The sequence below is a fragment of the Adelges cooleyi genome, unplaced genomic scaffold (genome assembly GCF_023614345.1).
Source record: "Adelges cooleyi isolate 19-005CV unplaced genomic scaffold, UGA_ACOO_1.1 ACOO_flye_CR_arks_rails_tigmint_CR_PRNA_23, whole genome shotgun sequence".
NCBI lineage: Eukaryota > Metazoa > Arthropoda > Insecta > Hemiptera > Adelgidae > Adelges > Adelges cooleyi.
The window spans coordinates 4,645,034-4,667,561 of NW_026095893.1; the positions used below are offsets into that span (position 1 = coordinate 4,645,034).

The 22,528-nt window shown below is 31.9% G+C and overlaps 1 protein-coding gene across 1 annotated transcript in view; it reads right to left on the bottom strand.

Annotated features, from left to right (window-relative positions):
- Positions 1-22,528, bottom strand: part of LOC126835402 (semaphorin-1A) — a 113,032-nt gene that overhangs the window by 27,133 nt on the left and 63,371 nt on the right. Inside the window, exons 3-4 of the mRNA XM_050567972.1 lie at positions 7,068-7,164; positions 1,345-1,390 (exon numbers count right to left, since the gene is read on the bottom strand). Of these exons, the coding sequence (XP_050423929.1) occupies positions 1,345-1,390; positions 7,068-7,164 (143 nt within the window). The remainder of the gene's footprint in view (positions 1-1,344; positions 1,391-7,067; positions 7,165-22,528) is intronic.

The following is a 22,528-nucleotide window of genomic DNA, read 5'->3' on the forward strand; positions in this document are numbered from 1 at the left end:
CGGAGATTTTACCAACTATACATACAACCTATGTGTATACAGATTGCAGGTTGTTCATTTACTATAAAACCTCGTTTTCGATATAATTTACTACCTAATTAAGAAGGTGGACATATTAAAATAGGTCACAATATTTTTGCCTTTAATATTTCGAATACTGTATATTCCTAAAATAGTATAGGCCCAAATTTTGCTGAAAATTACACAAAAAAAATTAATATCAATCTTTTGAAATCATTGCCATTTTAATTACGCAACGAGTATAAAAAAGTGTATTTACTGATAAAATAGAGAAACAACTTAAGCGCTTGTCTGAAAAAATCTATATTGAAATTATGTTTTATATCAAAGTAGCGTTATAGAAACAACAAATATACAAACTGTGTAAACCATAAACCAAATTTTAAACGATTGTTATACTGTACTAGGAATTTGAATTTGTATAATATTGTTTTGATTAGAGAATGTTACCAGTACTAGAGAATACGGAGAATATTTAATTAACAAGTCAATTCAACCAGTGAGTTTTTGTTTCATAAGCAGTTTTTTATATAAAAGTTTACTTTGTATTTATGTACTTTTGCATTTTTTGTACTTAAAGAATTTGATGTATTGCATACATAAAGTCTTGTAACTTCGCGTTAAACAAATATTGTTGTACATCATAAATTTATATTATTTTGGTACCTAATAACGAACAGTTTGCCAACTGATTTCAAACAAATTAACAACAAAACAAAAAACTGATTGTAAATAGTTTGCTACTAATCAACTTCGTATGGTTTTCACTCAGTTTCGCCAAAAAACGTCTTTCGTATTTATTTACCGGTTTCATTCTTACGTTGTTACTTGTTAATAATTTACTCATTTTAAATAGAGATTTACAATATTCAATTTGCCAACTATTTTTTTATATTTAATTAATTTAAAGACTATGCCCGTTGATTACTATACAAACTTAATAAATAAGTGTTTTAATAATTTGTCCCATTAAGAAGAATACAACAAAGCTAGTTCATATGTAGTAGCCTGCAATATATGTATTGTGTTCACGCGATTTGGCCGTTCGCAAACACGACAAGCGTGAAATTAAGTGTTGTTATAACGGGGTTGGAGCAAATAAAGTCATCGCAATCAAGAGTACTAAAAAGTCTTCTTAGAAAAAAATATGTGATTTTTACAGTTCAATCGATTTTATTTGGATGCAAAAAAGAACCCAATACTAAAGTTACTAAAGTTGTTAAATATAAATGTCGACCCTAGAGTAGTGAAGTTTATAATATATTTTAACAAACGGTTTGTCCGCGATATCCGCTATAATATAATAAATTTAAAAAACCTCACCTGATTTTCTGTTAGATCTGGTAAACTGAGATTGTATACGACGTTCCTGTAAACAAAAGAAAAATAACAAAATTAACATCATTATTTCTAAATAATCATGCATTACTACTATAATAAATACAAATTATCATCGGAATCATCGATACATTTAATGATTGACAATTCACTTCAGATATTTAGTAAATATATTTCTTTTGGAAGCTTTTGAGCAGAGCATCAAAAAATAAAAAATAAACTTTTTCGGCTATGTATCAAAACGAAAATAATAGCACACCAACCATTCAACCAACAACGCGCTATAGTTAGGGTAGGTTACACACTTACACCTAACCTGCTTATATATTTACTCTAAGACGATGTGACCAAGTAAGATTAAGAGAGTTTTTTTGGCATGTTCGACATTCGGTGGCAAATACTTTTTCTGTGTCGGCAAACTAAAAGAATTAGCCACCTCGTCCCTTCTCTGATCTCAAACTTTTTGAACAACGTTAAGTTGACAGTCAACTGCGGTAATCCTAACCCGTCAAATCAAACTCCCATCTGAAAAGGTCTAGTAGAAGAAATAGCAACTTTAAATGTACTGAAAAACTATGATAATCGACTTGTTAGATTAGAAGTTAGTATAGATAGTTTTCTTTAAAAAAATGTTCTTAATATTTACATATTTTATTAGTAAATGTAAATATCATCAGACCATAACAGCATATTTTCTCGTACACTGTTATAGATTATAGATTTATCACAATATTCAACCCAACCAAGTTTATCTTAATATTTTTTTATTGTCATGACTACAATTATTTATATTATGTTAAAATTTATAGCATTATATATCAATTTTAGCGTTATTGTAAACTTTAAGACATGTTTTTAAACATAAATAATTCTGATACTTAAAAAAGTGATTTGTAAAACGGCTCAAATTTTTATCCTGATTAATGAAGAATTTATCATAAATTGTAATTTATATTATGATAAATTCATTAATTAATTACCTAAACTAACTGTTTCCATTTGAAAATATAAACACTGCTTGATCGTTGTAAAATATGAAAAGAAGCCGATTAATCAATATGATTTTATTAAATATACTATATTTATATTAATACGATATAGGTACTTTTGTAAATTATTCATACAATATTTAATTATTTAGAAATTACTTAAATGTCAAATAAAATAATTTTTTTCGGTTAAAGCAAATTCATTTTTCCTTCTTTTCAAAATCAATATTTTGTTGAAAACTAGTTTTCCCACGAGATCCAATTACCGCAGCCGACCTTGCAATCGCCAAAGTTCTCGGTAGATATTACTCCACGACACATCACATATATAACCAATATTGGCCACACAGGTTTGGCAATGGACAAGGGGATTTTATTTGCTAAGGGACCTCCCATCGCTCGTAAGATTGTTATTTTCACTTTTTCTATCAATAACCCTAGCCATCCGAATCTGACCAAACTACAAAAACAAATAAAATATTGCACACACCCGCACGCATACGATACATAACATGTGTGTTTGTATTATACACAGGTTTAATAATTATAAGTGAAATTCGTCTAAAACCCTAAGGGGCAACAGCAATGGACACGAAACCCTTTTAGGAGACCATATTGATTGTACTCCAATATTTTCACTCCCTATAGTCGGTTGACAGACTAGACTAGTTATTAAATAATGTAAAACGAAATGACAGGCGTTTCCACGCCTCGAGGCTAAGGGAAAAAGTGAATGCACTGAATTGAAATTCTAATCAAATTTCTGATACCATTAAACATTTATTAAATACTATGTAATGTGGATTGAAAATGAAAACGATTACATGGAATTTTAGGGATACTTCACAACGTTCTTTAATACACCCTCTGAATTTTGTTTACATTTAAAGAATTCTTTAATATCGTGAAATCGTCAGTAAACTACAGTTAAACTATAACTAGCAAACGGCACTCATAACGATGAATTCTAATGTAATATGATTTTTTTTAGCACTTGCATAATTTTCAACTTTATACCAACATATGATATTCCCAAAAAAACATAATTGAGAAAATTCCAGATGACATAATAATTGTTTCTAAAAATTACTCGAAATCATAAAAATCTGATAAAAATGTAAATAATTTTAAATTACAGAAAATTAAAAGTTTTATTAGAATAAATTAATCCAGCGCTAAAATAATATGTAAATATATAAAACGGGGAAAACGAATCGATACAAAAGTTATTAACAGTTTTGAAAAGACTTTAGAAGCCAAGAGTAACTTAAAAACCGAATAACTAATTAAGGAACATAAATTGTATAGACAAATTCTCAATCAATGGAATACTAATTAATTTTCGTTTTACCTGACTCTTTTTTATATAATATCAAAATGCATGACAACCTACAGAAATAGATTGAAAAAAACATTTTTTTTGTATTGAAAAAATTATGAATTTGTTTAAGTTAGGTTAAAATTATACTATTTTATTTGTGTTTTTATTGCATAGTCATTTCTTAAATGTCTGCTAACGGCAATAATATGACCTTTATTGACTGTCACACTATCCTTTTGACATTATTAATAATTATTTAAAGTGGAAAAATTTCGTATTCGTGAGATCCCTCGATCTTTCCCTTTGATTTTCTTTACTAGTGCCTTTTCTAACAAAATAACGTAAACCTCCTTGTGCGTTACAAACAAATTGTCGTTTCTTACCTATTTAGTTATTTTCAACGTAATAAGTTATTGACAACAATACGATCGCATTGAAACAATTATTTTACCATAATACGACCCAAACGCTAATTGATCACCGTCTGAATAAATCCGATAGACAATCTCGAAAAAGGAAGCTCTTCTATCGTGAACGGTCCACCTGAATGTTTGCCGGGACCTCTTCATTTTAAGCGGTCACTACCTGACCATATAGTGGAAAAGGGGGAAATATCTTATAGGGGAAGTATGCCTCAATCGGTTACACGGTCGAGTATGGTCCCGTTCATTTGTCGCTGTAACCAGATGTACTTTTGTCGGCCTATGCTCATTTTATCATCCACGCCACTTCCGCAGTCGTCGACAAGTTAAACGTGCCGTACTCTGAAGGGTTCATTTGTTTTTGGTCTAACGAGACACATCCCCAACCACCCTCAAAGTTGTTGCCCTCGTCGCACCTTTTATTGCCAAGTGAAAATACATTTTGCTCTCGAGTCTGTTTTGAAACGAACGTTGGTCGAATAGAGAAAAAAAAACCTATTCGGACTATCAGCTGCAGACGAGATCACGGTATAAAATGATACAACAATAACAAGTATACTGTTGGAAATATTGTGACAATTACAATTTACAAAAATAATATGATAGCATAATTTATACTTTTTGACACTGCATATTTTTATTAAACTTTTATCATCTATTATAAACTCAATGAAATTTATTTATTTTTTTTTTTTACAAATGATGTAGTTTATTATTTACCGATTTCGAGAACGGATAGAAATAAAGTAGATAACAGAAATTGAATAGTCATAAAATAAAATATACAACTGAAAAGCTAAAATGTATAACTAATCGACTTAAAATAAAAACACGGTAGATGCTCAAAAACCGTATTTTCACAAACATTCTAAGCCGGAAATCTGTACCCCCTAAGATTTAATATATCACAGGAGCATTTAAATAACTTGCCTCGTGATTTTGAACTATTGATATAAACCTTATTACCTTTACAAAATTATAGAAAATAATGCATGAATATATAAACTAATTTAAAATTATGAATCGAATAATATATACATATGTAGTTATGTATTATATACATAACTGATACGTAGAAGTTTCCATCCACCTTTTGTTCAAACCAGAGTATCTGCTTAAAAGCCAAGAGAGAAAACGGATTATTTTTTGTTAAAAGAAATAGCACTTGTGAGACTTGTTTGGAAAACCTAAGGAATGTGGGTTTAAAAAGCGAACACATATATTAAAGTGACCATTATTTTGAGATTTCCTCCAATTGTATATTATTTATTACCCGTATTTCAGTGGCAACTTAAGACCCTTTTTATTGCGGCCGTTTCTCGTTTAATCTTTTAATGCTAACTTTTCAAAATGCATTGAAATCCTCTTTTCATTGGTAGTGACGTGACCCTCAGTTAAGCAATTAGTGGATGGACTGCCTACGGATATTTTCGCGAGACCGTTAATGGATCTGAGAATTTCATATATATAATATATAACACGGGGAACATCGGATAGCAGAAATACGGTAAGAGCCAATTACCCAGAAAACGGACCCTTCCATCTGAGTTGACCGCCAAATACGTGTCTGGGATTTCAAAATTTCAGACATGTATCATACACGCCAGAACAATTGTGGGGCTTTCAAAGGCTTTCGATGATCCTACCCCGACGATGAAATCGAGCAATAATAACGGTCAACATATAAGCCGGGATCGGAAATCGACTAAAACGCGTTGTCACATATAACACAGATATAGTGGCGGCGATTATTTGGTCGGATTATTCGGGTACGCCATGCATTTCAAACAGCTCTTCAAGGCTCAGCGCCCAAAAGAAATTACTAGAATTGTGTTCATAGGCTTCAGGTGCAAATTTTGGTACTCCATCAATAATTCCGGTCATAAAAAATGTTTTTTTACAACAGTCTATTGGATTTCTTCCATGGCACTGAGGCTATAGGCCTCTGTATTGAAGGCACTGTATTGTACATACAAGATGTGTATATTCCTAACGAAGACCGTTAAAGATATTGCATTTTTACGACATCCACACGAGAGTCACGTTTTGGTTCAAGAAGATTTAGCTGGCTTAGCTATAGTATCAAAACGGATGAAACAAAATCTCGCGCATTATTGCCGGCATATAATAATCGTGTAAAAAGCCAAGTAATCTTTGTTCACGAGAACGTGGATCATCGATTCATTTGGGACATTTTTCGATACAATCAAACGTAGGGGTCAATTATTATAAAATTTACCAAAAGAAGCAAATTACCTTAGTATTAAGTATCAACTGAATTTTCAAAACACATAATAACAGTATTTAATACGATAATATTGTATAATTAGAAAAAATCGCCCAGACTCATTCAAAATCACAAATCAAATGGAATAATGTGCAAAACGTTATATCTTTAATTCTGTCATTTTGCAATTAATAATTATTAATTAATAAAAAATGAAAATAAACTAAAGCTGTTATATTTAACTTGCATTCAACTTGAAAGGTACGGAATGCTAGGTAGCGATTTCTTTTTGTTAAAAAAATGTCAAAGGAGTACTTTAAAGTATTTGCGCTTTAAATACATCAATTAAAAACACGTGGGTCACCGCACATTTCTTGTCAATTTCGTTTAACTATACATTGAGTATTTTCCTTTACTACGTTAGTGAACATAGACAAAAGCTCTTATGTTCTTTTTTTTGCAAACGCAATTATACCTTCTTCTCTTTTAGCAGCACAATACACGTTTACCACGGTGAAAAAAAAATTGAATGCAAATAGCTACAATCAAAACAACACGTGCAACTAAACACAACCGCATAGAAGCTTTTAAACGATAAATGGATTATAGAAGTAAAGACTAACTTTTTTCACTTCGCTATTGAAATAAAGAGGTTTTAATAAAAAAAATATATATAAGATAATATTATAATGTATATTTACAATAGACATTTTTTAACTAACGAGATAATAAAAACATATACATATTACCTTGCTCCAACCAGAATGTTGTTGCCATCTCTCAGCAATGTCTTGAAGTAATCAGTGTGTGTATTATTTCCGGAAAATATCTTGCTGTGTTCCGACACTGAAACAAAAAAAGACAAATAAATAACCGATTTAATAATTTATTTCTGGCTAAATCAACTAAAATTTATACATAGTTTGTGTCAAGAAACAACGAGTTATTTTATCAAATTTATTTCTTTAGTTTAATTGACAACTGAAATTACAAACAATATAATATTATGTAATATACTTTTATACCATGTCTACGGATTTTGCAGCAGATTTTACCGAGTTGGTGGAAGTGGCCAAAACCATGATTCCGCTTATACGCGACATGGAGGGTAATAAGTTGTTTTAAACTAAAACCAAAAAACTTGGTTAATAGAATTTAATTTTTACTGGATGGAGTACAAAAAATGATTTTTTTTTATTTATGTGTTTTTTCCAGTTATTACAATAGAGATCGCTTCTTTTCTTAGCTGACTTAACTTTTTTTTTTTAATTTTGAGTTAAACAAAACGCGCTATATGCGAAAAATAGATATCGAGAGCTAAATCGTTACAGGGTAGAGACCTAAACGTACTAAAGCATCGGAATAACTTTATAAACAGGCACGCCGTCGCCTTATCAGTGCCATTGGACTCCAGACAAAAGGACATACGTAGCTATTCAGCCTTTGCCTATCCGTGGTGTCATGATGTACATAGGTGTAGCTGAGAATACAGAATTGGGCTGGGAGTTTTCAAATGAAAAATTATGATTTTATTTAGAAAATAACCATAACGAATAACGCGGTCTTCTTGCGTATCAAATAAATCATCCTTAAAATAACATGAAACTGGAATAATATATTTAAAATGAAATCGCTAGTAGAATATAGCCCGAATTCTTATTAAAAATTCAAACGATAACAAATGTCGCGTTTATATAATAATATATGCAGGGGTAGTATATATTAGCTATGAAAAATAATGTATGTATTATTCGTTTTTGTCAAACAATGGATTACATTTTAATAACAACAGGCTTTTTGTTAAATCCTCTAGAAATCTTTTAGGGTATTTTAAAAATGTTCCTACAAACAGAAAATAATTTATTTTTTTATCTTGAAACGCAGACGGAAAAGATTAATAAAAATGATTATCCTTTGCAAAATCTCACCGAAATCCTAATGAAAAATCACGGGTCTATATTTTACATATGTACAAATTGAATTTAATTTGTATATTATAACATCGTTGCGAAGCCTTTATAACTTTGGTTACAAAGACGGCGATAATGTTTAGACAAACGGAAACTTATACGACCAAAACTGATAACAACCGTTTCCATTTTCGGTCATTTCAATTTAAACACTTAACCACTAATGATAATATAATTAGGCTACAATGATAAAAATCTATATATATATATATATTATAATTCCAAGTAAATATTCATATTGTAATTTGTATTTAATTTTTGTCTACTTTGTTCGAGAAGTACTTTGTACTTGGTTTCCAAATATGTTATTATTGATTTAGTGTTTAGATTAAAATGACCGAAAAGGAAATCGGTTGTTATCAGTTGTGGCTGAAAAGGGCGCCACTGGTTTAGAAATTTGTTGTTAGACAACAAATATTATCCAATAAACAGCAAAATATTCCATTGTATCAGTAAAAGCGCGTTCACCAGCGAGTTAGATTCCTTTTAGCGTGGCGACACGAATATACGGATAATACACTACCACTCTGTGTGATTTTTTTTTTATCACTTTCTTAACCGCTATGTACGATATATATATTTGCTGGTTTCGCACGATCGGAGACCTCGAGAGGCATTAAAATCACAAAACTCATATATATTATTGGGCGTACAACGGGAAAATGCGGTTGTTTAGAACAAACGTCACGATCCTCGGACACTGCTAGTTTTTTCTTACACCACCGCGTATGTATCTATCTCCTAACCGTGTATTTTGCTAATATTACGCCCAGGATGTCGCTCACACCGGCCACCGGTAGTAATCCCTTAGTGGCGCAGCAACGGCAAATCTCTCTATACTTATTGCCCTCGGTTACTTTGGCCACGATATTGTGGCATAATAATTGTTGTATTAAAGAGGGGAGGGGAGAGGGAGAAAAAAAGGAAGATAGGAAGGGACGAAAAAGCCAAATTAGACACGAAATTACGTCCCGTCACAAAGCACACACGCGACAAGGAAAAGCCTGTGGTACCGAGACGGCAATAGCAATCGGGTCACGCACGCGACGTCGAAAAATATGTAGTTTTCGACTACAACGCGTTACCGGTAGTACCTACCTACCTACCTATGTACTCATTTCGTGTAACAAAATTATATAACCCGTACACGCTGTGTTACTTGAGTGCAAATATTTTATTACCGAAACCAACACTGGCAAAATCCAAAACGAATAGCTGAATATTAATAACCTTTCAGATTAATATAGATCCTGGAACTACGTACATACGGTTATCCTGTAGAATATCTCTCTAAAAAAAAAATATGAAGATTTTTAAAGCATTTTGTAAACTTTCAGTCGTATGTTTTGAAAAGTTACTATATACGCGCGTTATACACGACTATCAGATAACAAAATAGACTTTCTCGTTTCCGCCATTTTTTTTAATACAACTATATATTCTCTCACAAACTATTTCGGTTGTTTACTACTTCATGATTATTATTATTATCATTAATATGAAAAATACATAGTGGAATACTACTATAGTATTATTGTGTTCAATATTATATAGGATACTGTGCTAATCGTCTTTGATGGTAGCTCGCTTCGTTTTATTTTTAAAAAAATGCTAATACATTTAGATATTAAAACTACAACTTATTACAGTTTTTTTTATAAACAAAACTCTATATTACAATTATAATGTATTATCAAACCAATAAATTATTATACACGGTGATTCTTTTATCATGAACCAGTTAATATCTCACTGGGTTTAATTAATAATTTTTTTTTTTATAATGTTTTTATAAAATGTGATCTCAATTTTTCACAATTTTTTTTTTGGTTTTACTCGCCTCCCAACTTCAAGTTTAGGGCAGGAGGAAAGGTGGAGTGTATTTATATTTTTATCTGCACGCATTTCCCAACCGCACTTCCCCTCCCATTCTAACTTTTAAACTTTTATAACTTTAAAAATAGTTGTCTGAAACTGGTTATCGACCAGTCAACATTTTTAGTGCATTATTCTCAATTTAAAAAGTTAATAAAATATATACGTTACCATTTAAGTTTCAAAAGTTGCTAACAAAAAAACTAATTGGGTGGGGGGTAAAAAAAAATTGTAAAAATTGAAATCGCATTTTATAAAAACATCATAAAAAAAAATTATTAATCAAACCCAGTGAGATATTGACTGGTTCATGATAAAAGAATCACGAGGTGATTATATATAAATATATAGCTCAAGAATTAAAAATAATTTGTACTTATACTCGCACACATAAAAGAAATTAATTTTAAACCTAAATTTTATACTGGACAGAATAAGTTGGCCTTATCGAGTACAAAACCTTAAGAAGATATGCTTAAGTATCTTTTATCTTATATGATATATATTTCTTTAATAAATACAACACATATCATATATAAATAACAAAATATAACGGTTTGTAAACTAGGCTGTATTGTATATATATATTAGAATGAAAAATGTATAATTTGATTTGTTTAATGCTTTTTATTGTCTTTTACTAACCCAAAGAATTTGAATAGATATAGATATGAATTTATAATTATAAAATGCATTCTATAAGCCGTTCGGTTGCCGTATATGTCTTCATCGTTTTATCAAGAACCCGAGGAACGTAATAAAGTATAACATTATAGTTTTTTTTTTGTCTATTTACAGAAGTTGAGAAATTCTTTTTATCCACTATAAACTTTTAAAAACTTTATACGCCTTATCGATTTTGGCAGTGTGTGTGTGTACGCCATAAAATTAAGCTTCTATAGTAAAGGCTGTCTCATAAATAATGTCGAGTTAGGACTTACTGCGATAATCATCAAAATCCTTAAAAGCCAGTCATATTCTATTATTTTTTATACATGAGACATCATAACAATTGTACTTTACGTTTAACTATTAAGTAATATAGATACCCTGATTATAAGTAAAATAAGAGTAGTAATATTCCATTCAACAAAAACGTATTATCCTTGACTATTTGATAAAATATTTTACCGTTCTACAAAAATGATTTACTATTATAGCATGTAATAAATCATAAGCACTCGAGGATAATCTCCGGTTGTAAAAATACAAGGGGCTGACAGACAATATGAAATATATTTTTTACACAACTTGTATGTACAACAATATTAATTTTCTGGTAAAACGTTGATGGTCAAAGAAAGCCGGAAAACGATGTCGCCGTGTACTGGTACATACCGGTTAGTACATAAAACCACCCAAGCTCCGCCATTATGACGCGACCCCGAGGGTTGGTTTTGATTAAATTCGGCCAATGTATTTTGCTTTCTCGAGAGCACTATTTTCGGGCTACACGAAAACATTATAATAAAAAAACCAAAAGAATTATATGAAAGAAAAAAGAGCCGATTGTACCGATGCCAAAGCAAGTGAAACTCAAGCAAACATTTCACATGTAAATGACTTGGCACCGAAAAAGATTCTGCAAGCGAATGAAAAGATACCGTCGATAATGCGGAAAATGTCAGGCATGCTATACGAACAATGTAATATTTTTTTTTTTACATACTGTTGTGTCTTCAGAAGCAACTCATACACGTACATGTTTAAGTACATAATATCCCATTCTTAAAACAGGATATTACATTCATATTAACAAATTGCAGGGTTACAGCCTAAAACTCATATCATCATCGTACGGCAAATTGAACTAACAACGTTTATATTTTTATATACACACAATATTAATCATTAAAAATCAACTCACATTTCATCCTGTGTAACTCTATCGATACGACACTAATAGTATATTTTCTCTTAAATCATACATATATATTATACTATGAAGTTATGTACATTATCGGCATAGTTACACCACAGATCAAGTTAGTGAATATGCCTTTGCAAATAATATGACATTAAAAGAAAATGTCAACACGAAAATACATCTGTAAAAAATATATTAAAAATACTACAATACTGTAGTATTTACCTATTTGTATTGATTTTAGAGTATTATAAATTCAAAGTTAGAATGAAAACATCATATAAACTTTTATCTTTTCACCAAAATAAGAGCGAATTATTTACAAGTATTGTTAATAATATTGATAAGTATTACACTTAAAATTTAACCAATTATTCAGTTCTATTGTACCTTATACCAGCTGGAATACATAACTATTTGCAACAAAAAAAAAATTGTATGTATCATAAAATTAATGTGTGTAATGCACTTGTCTTGTTTGTATTCCATATTTTCATTAATATAATATTATACATACACATATAAAGACGTATAATACAGCATGCCTAAACATTGGAAATGACTACAATACCATTTGTATATATATATATATATATATATATTTCGTTTTCCTGTGGCTTATACAATATTCTGTGTACGAATTTATATATTATATTCTCTATTCTATTGCCTTTAGTAACGCGAGGAAGCCTCGAGTTATCAAAATAGTTGTTCTCGCGTGGCATTATTACTAAACCAGTAAATAAACATTATAATATTATTATAATCATGTTTCTTCATTGTATAAACTTTGTTGCGTTCAGTTCAATTCATCCTCCTGCTTTACGCAATGTTTTGGCTTCCGGCAAACTTAGCTCGGGTTATGCGTGACGTTTAATGTACCTGTAATAGTCGACTTTATAATAACAATAATAGTAATAATAATTCCACTTCTGCGCATAATCTACTGCGAATCGTAAAGACAATAATAGATTAGATAAGTGTAATTGTATAAAAGATTCGAGAAGAGAATATTTAAAAATGAATAAATTTTAACGCGCCAAAAGTTCTAAAGTTGTTTTTACAGCTAATTTTTTCAAGACGTCCAGTCGAGTAATTAGCTAAAAAGTTTTCTTTATTGTTGGTCGCACGACTTCGGTATTTTTTAATCTGTTCAATAAGGTTAACAAATTAAAAAAGACTTTTAAAAAAACTCTCCGGTCAACTAAAAAAGAACATTAGTTTTCCTCTTTGCTACTATCCCACAACGAAGTTTGGGAGAAATACAGAGAAGTTTGATTCGTCGTCAAAAACGGTAAACGTTATAATTTATTATGCGGTCCAAAGGCAACTACGCCCAAACGAAGCTCAGTTGTTTCGTATTTAAGTTTTTATAAACGCGATCAAACGAACGGATGTTAGAATCCGTGCAAATCTTTCTCTATACGAGACTGAAACTGCAGTTTGGCTGAAAAGCTTTATTGTTGGGCGTTTTACCTAACGAGCGGTAAAAATAAATCCAGCTTGTCTAGAACCTATTTAGACGGCCCGGTACACTGGACAGAATATATATATATATAAATAATATATGTATAACAGCTAAAATCCAAATTGGAAAACGTTCGCCGCATACAAAGTCGGGACTCGGGTCAATTGAAACGCCAGTACATCGATTACAGTGCAAACGCGACGAACTCTAATAGGATTTTTCCTATCCGTTTTTCAATTACCAACACTATGCGATACGATACAGTATACAGATCGGATAACTACAATATTTCTACGGACCATACTTCGACGTCATAGTGGAAAACTAACGGCGCCCGCAATGTGGTTACGGCCAATACACGACTGACGATATTTATCCATTTCGACTACAGCGGATTTTATCAGCTGGTGGCGAAAAAAGTACAGAAAATACAAGCTGATGCAGCCATTTATTTCTACGGTTTCCGCTGTCCGCATCCCGTACCGCCTAACAGTCAACATATCAAAAATGTATGATTTTGTTACTCTCCATTCGTATAGCAACGCCTGCCCGTCCTCGTCCAATGCTTCTGGAGACTGTAAAAGACTACAAAACGAAAACGTACATGTTCCATTTAAATAAATAAGTAGGGAAAAATTTGTTTTTGTTTTTTATGCGAAACAATTATTTCCGGTCACGGAGCACTTGCATGGGCGAATAATAATAAATTGGCGATTGCCAGACAAAATAGACACGGGGAAGAAGCCGTTCATTTTATTTGATTGAAAACTTTTTTGTGCTTTTTTGCTAAAACGGGACGCGTAGTTGTGTTGTAACCCAGCAATTATTTCCGGAAGACGTCGCTAAAGCCTTACATTATATGAAAATGGAAATCCGTTTAAGTTTACTGAATTCACCGTGGGTAGAAAAATGTTGGATAGAATAGGAAATTAAAAATATGCATAAAAACGTTAAAAAAAAAAAGTGAAATAAATAAACTGTGTAAGGTTTTAGCTTGAAAAACTGTTTTAAAAATAAGCCACAGAACTGCAAAACAAAATAAAAAAGCAATCAACTTTTATTCTCATTAGCTATTATACATATTCTACAATATTATGTGTCGTAAAAACTTATACTAATCGACAGTTGATTGTAAATCAAATATAAATTCTATACTATAGTATTTAAATTTTTTTTAATCAATATATATATATATATATCGTCATTGCCGCGAAAAAAACTCCCAAAAGCTAAAACCTTATTGTTTAGGACACACTAAAACGTATAAAACGATTTATATGTATAGTAGGTAACACATAAGAGGTTTTATTTTTAATTTTTCATTTATTCTACAATGGAGATAGCACGTTGGAGATTAAATCATATGATAGCTTTTTTTTCTGTTCCAGGGATAGCCCAACCTCAAAATCGTAAAATTAGCACACAGGAGGTTTTTCGCGGCAACGGCGATATATCGTTATCAAAATATAACGCGTATGCCATCAATATGCATTCAACAATATAACATTTCTACAATATGCTCCTATGCGTGAAGCGTGAGCAGGTTTAATTCCAACATATAATACAATGTAAATAAAAAATAATAATAATAATGTCAACTCCTGGAGCGAGGCATTCGATGGAAATAATCGTTAAGTGATTTAACGTTATCTCTACTCAGTCGTTAGAATTTAATTTTGTCGAGAGAGAAATGCGAATTTAAAAAATAACCAATCAACAATGGAAGTTTGAAAAAATATACCGTATACAATAATTATATAGATGATAATTATTAATTATATTATTCTGATCACGTACAATTTCCTAGATGAACTTGTTGTAGATATATATATATATATTATGTGTATGTGTGAGCGTGTGCTCGTAAAATGGGTATACGGAAGAAGTTTTTAAAATCGAAAACTTCCTTTACTTTTTTTGCCCTTCGTTCCAACGTTACGCGTCAAGAATAACTAATTTTAATTGGACAGTAGGTACACATATAATAGATAACAATCAATCGAGAATTTTCAGGAAGACAGTAATTAAAGATAAAAACAAAAATTAAAAAATACCACGAATCAATTCATCAATTATTGCAATTCCATGTTCTTCGTCGATCCGATGATTGCTTTAATTTGTAAATTAGCTAAGAAACGTTTACTTTAATGAAACATTAAACAGTAACAACAAGTCCACGTTTCAACGAAACTGCATAGATATGTATAGTTTATATGAACTATGACATATCAGAAAAAAAAGCAAAAAGCTTAAGAATGTCATTAATGATGATTACCGCAAGGAGGCATATGAACTCTGGCTTAATCGAAAGACATGAGAAAGCCGGCAGATTTACTCGAGAATAATGGTTTGTAATTAACATCGGATCAAAAGCGTTCGGGTGATAAAGATAATAAATTTAAAATTATTTATGTTTGATAATTTAACTAAAGCTTTATTAAGAACACTTTTCGAATCGTTAAAGGCTGATTATATAATGTTTCTTTTCTTTTTCCGTAAAAACATATTTCAAAGTCACGTCATGCGAAAACTTATATACCCAAAAACATTGCTAATTTGACGGGTGGTAATCAAGATATATGAGTTTTTAAGTATTTGTCAACCCTATACACCGCTATAAAATAATATTTATTTTAAAGAACGTATCATTTTGGGTGAATTTCAGTAAAAAATAATTATTATGCCAAGATATCCGTCATAATTACCATTTCAGTTACCCATAAAAAACTGTACTTTGACGTGACTTTGTATATTTCAAGACACGGACGTAATCTAATACATTATTTAGCGAGTAAAATAATCCAAAAATGAATAATTTTTTGTTTGCATCGACCTAAATGGTAGATTATAAGGATCTAAACAAAAAATGTTAATACACAAAAGGCAAAACAAAATTTGTATTATAACACAGAGATTGACATCAAAAGAAGGTTGAAAATGTAAGAAAATATAATTTGTTCAACACATAAAACAGCAAAAGCTAACAATTTATTCAGAATACAATTTTATGGTTTCTCAAAGTCAACATGTGTACATTTAATTTAATTTATCCAGTAAAAATAGTGTCAAGGTACGGCGAAAAATTAACAATAGATATTTAATACAATTTTTCAACTACTGCGTTAGACGAATAATTGGAGTTAAACTCAAAGTTAGAACTACCACAACTCGCGTAAACTTGTAATGTTATGTTAAAATTATGTCGAAACCTAACTGTCTACATTTATATAATAGTTATTACAAAGAAAACGAATAGTAAATTGTATAAACGGAGTGAACTGTGAACGACGTACTTTCTTGTTCTTGCCGACAAAGCCACATACATGCTCCGGTGATTTTAATAAAATTGTAGATGACTTTCGAACAAACGTATAATCGTGTTTACATGATAAAACTATTTCTGTTGTCGTCGTCCGACCATAATGGTGACGAGCCATGTTTACTGCGTCGCTAACAAACTGAACGCTTTATCGATAAAACCAGACCGAAAGTAAATTGATTACGAGACTATAAGAGTAAATTTCAACCGGGAGTTTCCCCGAGGGACGAGAGCTTTTAATTTAACTATGGTAACGACCGAAGAATTTCAGTTTTTAATCTTGCAAAAAAAAAAAAAAAAAACCGATAATAATAAATCTAATCGGTACACGGATTGTCGGCAATTATTCTTGATGTAAAGCCAGCCAACGCGATGGGTGATTAATGACGCGACAGGATTCGATATTAACTGTATCGAAGTTCTGTAGGATTTCCAACGTCGATATTGCAAAACGGCCGACCGTTGATGGAATTGACACGGTCGTTGGGAACGGTTAAGGCAAGGAGAAGTGGGTGGGGGGGTGTAGCCGCCTAATTTCCCGCGTGTCTTCTCACCGATATTGAAATCAGCCCGTAACAAACGTTTACAATGGCAGAGAAACGGAAAAAAAAAAGGGTCACGTGAAAAGGATCGGAAAATGAAGAAAAATCGTCGGTCGGCACAAAAGGGCTATTAATAAGGATTTGCCACCCAAAGCGCGAGGCATAGCTGGCACCGTGTACGGGGTTGACGGCCTTCAGGTCTACGCACAAAGGCAACGTTTGATGAATTTCGATTATATCCTCTGCATAACGCGTATACACACACTCGCTGCACCAGCTGTACTACGACGACGGCGGTTGCGTGTTCTACTATCCTTCGCGGGGCTTTCTGCACGAGTGTTAATTATAATAATACAATATAAATTCGTTATGCATACACGGTATAGTTTTAATCATTATGATTAACTCGCGTAAATGACCGAAATCATGAACGCTCGGCGTCGGGTTGAGTATAATAAGCAGCCGCGTAGGTCAAACTATACCGCCAACCCTTTTCACCGGTCTCTCGACATTGGCCGCGCGACAACCTATACGACTAATTGACCAATAACAATACAGCCCACGTTCGATCCAGCCCCGTCGTTTTAGGCCTGGGGTACGGTGAAATAATGACCGACCCCTATGCCCGCGCAGTGAATTAAACCATCCACAAAATGACTCGTGTGATTCAGCCGTTTTTGGAATGTAGTCGGTGTCTGAAGGAACGTTCGGTTTACGTGAAGTGCTAACGTTTAAATTTCTACTATATGCAACATTAACGCTGCTGCTGTAATTCAAAGATGTATAGCATTGCTGTCCGCTGTAACTATACTTTGCTGGTTACTTGCTATTATTTATATGGCGGCCGGCACAGTATTGTTACATCAATAAGTCTATGGGCCTTGCTTTTTTCGATTGTGGGAACTCTACGTTTTTCGAACAAACCTGTACGAAACATAATATTATTTGTCATTAACAAAGTGTTTTGTATTTTCTTTTTCCTTTTCTACATATTTTCAAGAACGTGTTATTTTAGATTAATGAGTTTCGTCGGTGTGTATCTGTAGTCTATTTTTATTTGGTAAATGATGAGTTTACGCGTATCCAAATGTTGTAGGTGTTCTACCAACAATAACAATTAGTTGATGTAAGTTATCTTGAAAAGTCATCTATCCTAAAATAGTATTTAATCGTCATAAACGACCATTAGTAAAAAATATTTCAAGAATGCTGTATCAAAGCTAAAATCTTTTCAAGGACAATAATACAGAATCTCAAAAGTTGATAACTCCAGCTTTATTCGACGAGATATAATATAAGATAGCCAAAAGTATTTTGTTTAACCGAAAACGCCATGTGAGAAATGCTTATTTGATGATAACAATTATTGGGCCGCTGATGACTTTTATACGCAAAGTGAGTACTAGGACAAATCTATACCACTAGCTCGCTACGCTTTTTCTTTTGAACTGAAGCAATAATAAGTATTTGGAACATCAACACACTCATAGTTGCTTATTTAGTTCCGAAGGCCAAAATGAGACGATAAAAAGAGCTCTTAACGTCTTTCAAACTCCGTCAGTTGAAGATTAAAAACGATACCGCAAGATCAAGTAGTACGAAATGATTTACTTGTAAGTATATTACCTAGTAGTAAAATGCACAAATTTATATGGAAGAGAAAGTATTGAATTTGCAGTATTACGTTGTTTACACACATTGGGTACATAGTAGAGCACGTGATCGTCATCTAACTGACGTTGATCAAACATCATTTAGTTTATCATAACGTTAATCATTATACAACAGTATACCTCAGTCGTTACGGGTTTTATTCACGTTACAAATTACAATTCAGTCATAGATCTCCTTCGTGACTAATGAATAAATGATTAGGCTTAAGAGGACGTGGCATCACCCGTATTTTAGCCGCAAAACTCATCGTGCAGGGGACAAGGTTTTTTTGGGTTGTACTCGTAGTAGAATTACAAAATGTGTACAGTAGTACACAGAGATGAAGAAGTTTACCCCGGTCGTAGCATTTTTATATTTTTGATAACATCAACATAATCCAAGTTATTTATTCGTAAAGACTGTTTTATTAAAAGTTAGCGAGTGTTTAAAAACGCAGACAGAGTTCTTTTCTATGTATTGTGAACATTGACCTTAAAAGATTGTTCCTTGCAAAACCGTTTTGATAGGAAAAAATTGAATTTATTCTATAGAAATACTATGATAGTCTGACAAAAAAAGTCACAAAGAATCCTCATTACAGTATAAATAAGTAGTATACACTACCTATAGTTTAAGCTCTAAATTAAGATTTTGCAAAAAATTGCCTATGCTATACCTCTTAACAAAAAGGGAGTATCACGTGCTCTTAACGCTGATGTTAATACACTCAAGTACTAAAGTAACAACTTTTATTAATAGACCAAAAACCTTAATTTGTGTTTTTAAAAGAAAAAATAAATGTGTTCTAGAAACAAAACTGCTTTCAATATAATAGCCTCGATTCTTTTGGTCATCGATAACTTAAATTATTTAATTTATTAAATTATTATTTGATTTCCGGGTACTTAATAATTAAACTGTTAGATTTTGAACAAACGGCTAAAATATCTTGTATCTGATATTCTAATACAAAACAATACAAGTTTGTGAGGAGTTTTCGACCGCCGTGCTTTTAAGGAGATTGTCTGGAACAAGAGAAACGGGATATAATGAAGACAAACAATTAAGCAGGGTAAATAGCGCTGTAATTTAAACAGACGTGATCAACTATCATTTTAGTCGAGTTTTAAGAGGAAGATATTTATGAAAATTATAAAGTAAATGAGCATTTTAAATTCATGACAGCACAACACTGTCGATTCAAATTCCAAAAGTTATTATTCAAATATTTAATAACAAATATACATTAATATTAATTTCATGTATTAAAAATAGAAGTCGAAAAATATTCTCACGAGTTCTCGCGAAAAACTTACCAATTTATGACAATATTATATAGTATTTATGACTATAACGTTAAATGCTTCAAATTCAATTGGGTGAAAATAAATTCTCTCGCAAAAGAAATGATATAAACAATAAAGGTTATATGGTTTTATAATAGTCGTTCCTGTTTAATATTGAACATTATTTTTAAGTACGGTAATCTCAATAATGTTTTCACAAATCGACGAAGTGAAATCAAGTGGAGGAGCTACGAAATAAATTAAAATAATATGCTATGGTATGTTGAATGATAATTACCGTTAGACTTTTAATTGAAACGTTGAAAAAAATAAATAAGAGACAAAAAACGGCTGACGGGTAGACGATTAGATTTAGACTTAAGTGAATTTTGATTGACTTTTTGTCTTCGAAAAGGAGCAAATGGCTTACGGCACTAATGATCAGAGGATGCATAATTAAAACGACGCAGCTGACCGATTTCTTTAAGTCCAATAAATTACGTAAGGGGGTTTTTGCGGTCACCACTATGACTTCAGCCCGAAAAGGGACCGTATATTTTTCTACGGTCTTCTACCCCAAACCTAGCTGCCCGCCATAAACCAATTTATCACCGCCGCTACATAGTATGAATATTCATTGGCATTGAGACTGGCTCTCTCGACTTTTGGTAATGTTCAAATACATAAGAAAACTGTTTCCCATTTACCAGATGAAACGTTAACATGATGTGCGTGTACACCATTGCGAGCATATGTTATATACAATATCTATTATAATATATTCCACTACAACAAACACGCAATTAAAAAGACCATACCTTCTCAGCTTCATTTATCAATACAATTTTAATCGAGTACCAAACTATTCGCACACTGAACTATGGCCACATACCTGCTTATTGTTCAAAAACTCAGATAACAAATACCTTATAAATAACAATACATTTTATCAATAAATTACGGTACTTGAATTTACATAAAGCAAGCGCATGTACATACGATTACTTTTTAAAATCAGTTACTATTCAGTGTGCACAATCCAAGTTGACTATATAACGACTGCGCTTTGTAACAATAACTTAATTATACATTACCTTAATGCTTTTTTTTAACGTTTAATAAATGTAATCACATCCATCCATTTATTAAAAATTATACATGCCACGTGAACTAAAATAGTAAACTATAAAGTTCATGAGCCAATTTTTAAAAATCTGACAATATTACGTACGTTTGCATTACTTATATGCATAAATAACTTAAGAAATTCGGTTATAAATGAATAATACTAATAATAACAAATAGGTTGAGCACGCTAACTGGTCTAGTAATTCAGACCTATCCAATCTCACGGTCTTTCCGTCTATGAAAAGGCAGAGAGAATAGTATACACACACGTCAAGTAAAGGATTTGCGGTAGTCAACAAGATAACGGAAGCGCATTGAAATCCAAACACAATCAGACGATCAATGTACTTTTTTTACTTAAAGTAGTAAAGCAAACTTCTTTTCAAACTTTTTTTATATCTTTGTATACACGCACATATAAAATCTAGTTATTGGTGACCAGCAAAAGGAAAAGGGACGCAGAGGATTTGTTTTGTTTGCCACCGACGCCAAAATCTCCATTTGTCCCCACCGCAATACCATGAAAGTCGTGACTATGAAGGGGTGGCATTCCCTGTGGGTTCTTCACGCTCCGCTACACCCGTTATATGTGAGCACACGGTCCGATGAGCTGGAGACACAAACGTTAGGACATTTTCGCTGAGCACCCAACAGACGAAATGTGCTTGTACAGTTCTGCTTAGGACACTAATATTATAAAACTATACAATTCCGGCGCAGCAAAGCGTCTTATGAACTTCTTCTATCTCGTGTAATCATAACCGTTAGCCCGTTTACAAGTCGTAATTTTCATTTTAACAATTTTTTCTTACTTTTATTCTAACATGTTACCCGACTGGTACGATAAAAAGGCAGTTAAAAATCAGAGATTTTTAGTTAAAATTAGAATGTTTTTTGTCAAAGAACTTTCATACGTTTTACTTTTTTATTTTTAATTATTATTACTCAGTACATGATCCAAAATATAAAAACAATGACAAAGCAGAACCATCCATAATACGTATGAACGTTTTAATAAAAGTTAGTACTGCAGCAAGCAAATGAAATGAAAAGGAAGTGTAGACAAAACTTAAAAAAAAACAGAAAACAGAATACACGATGG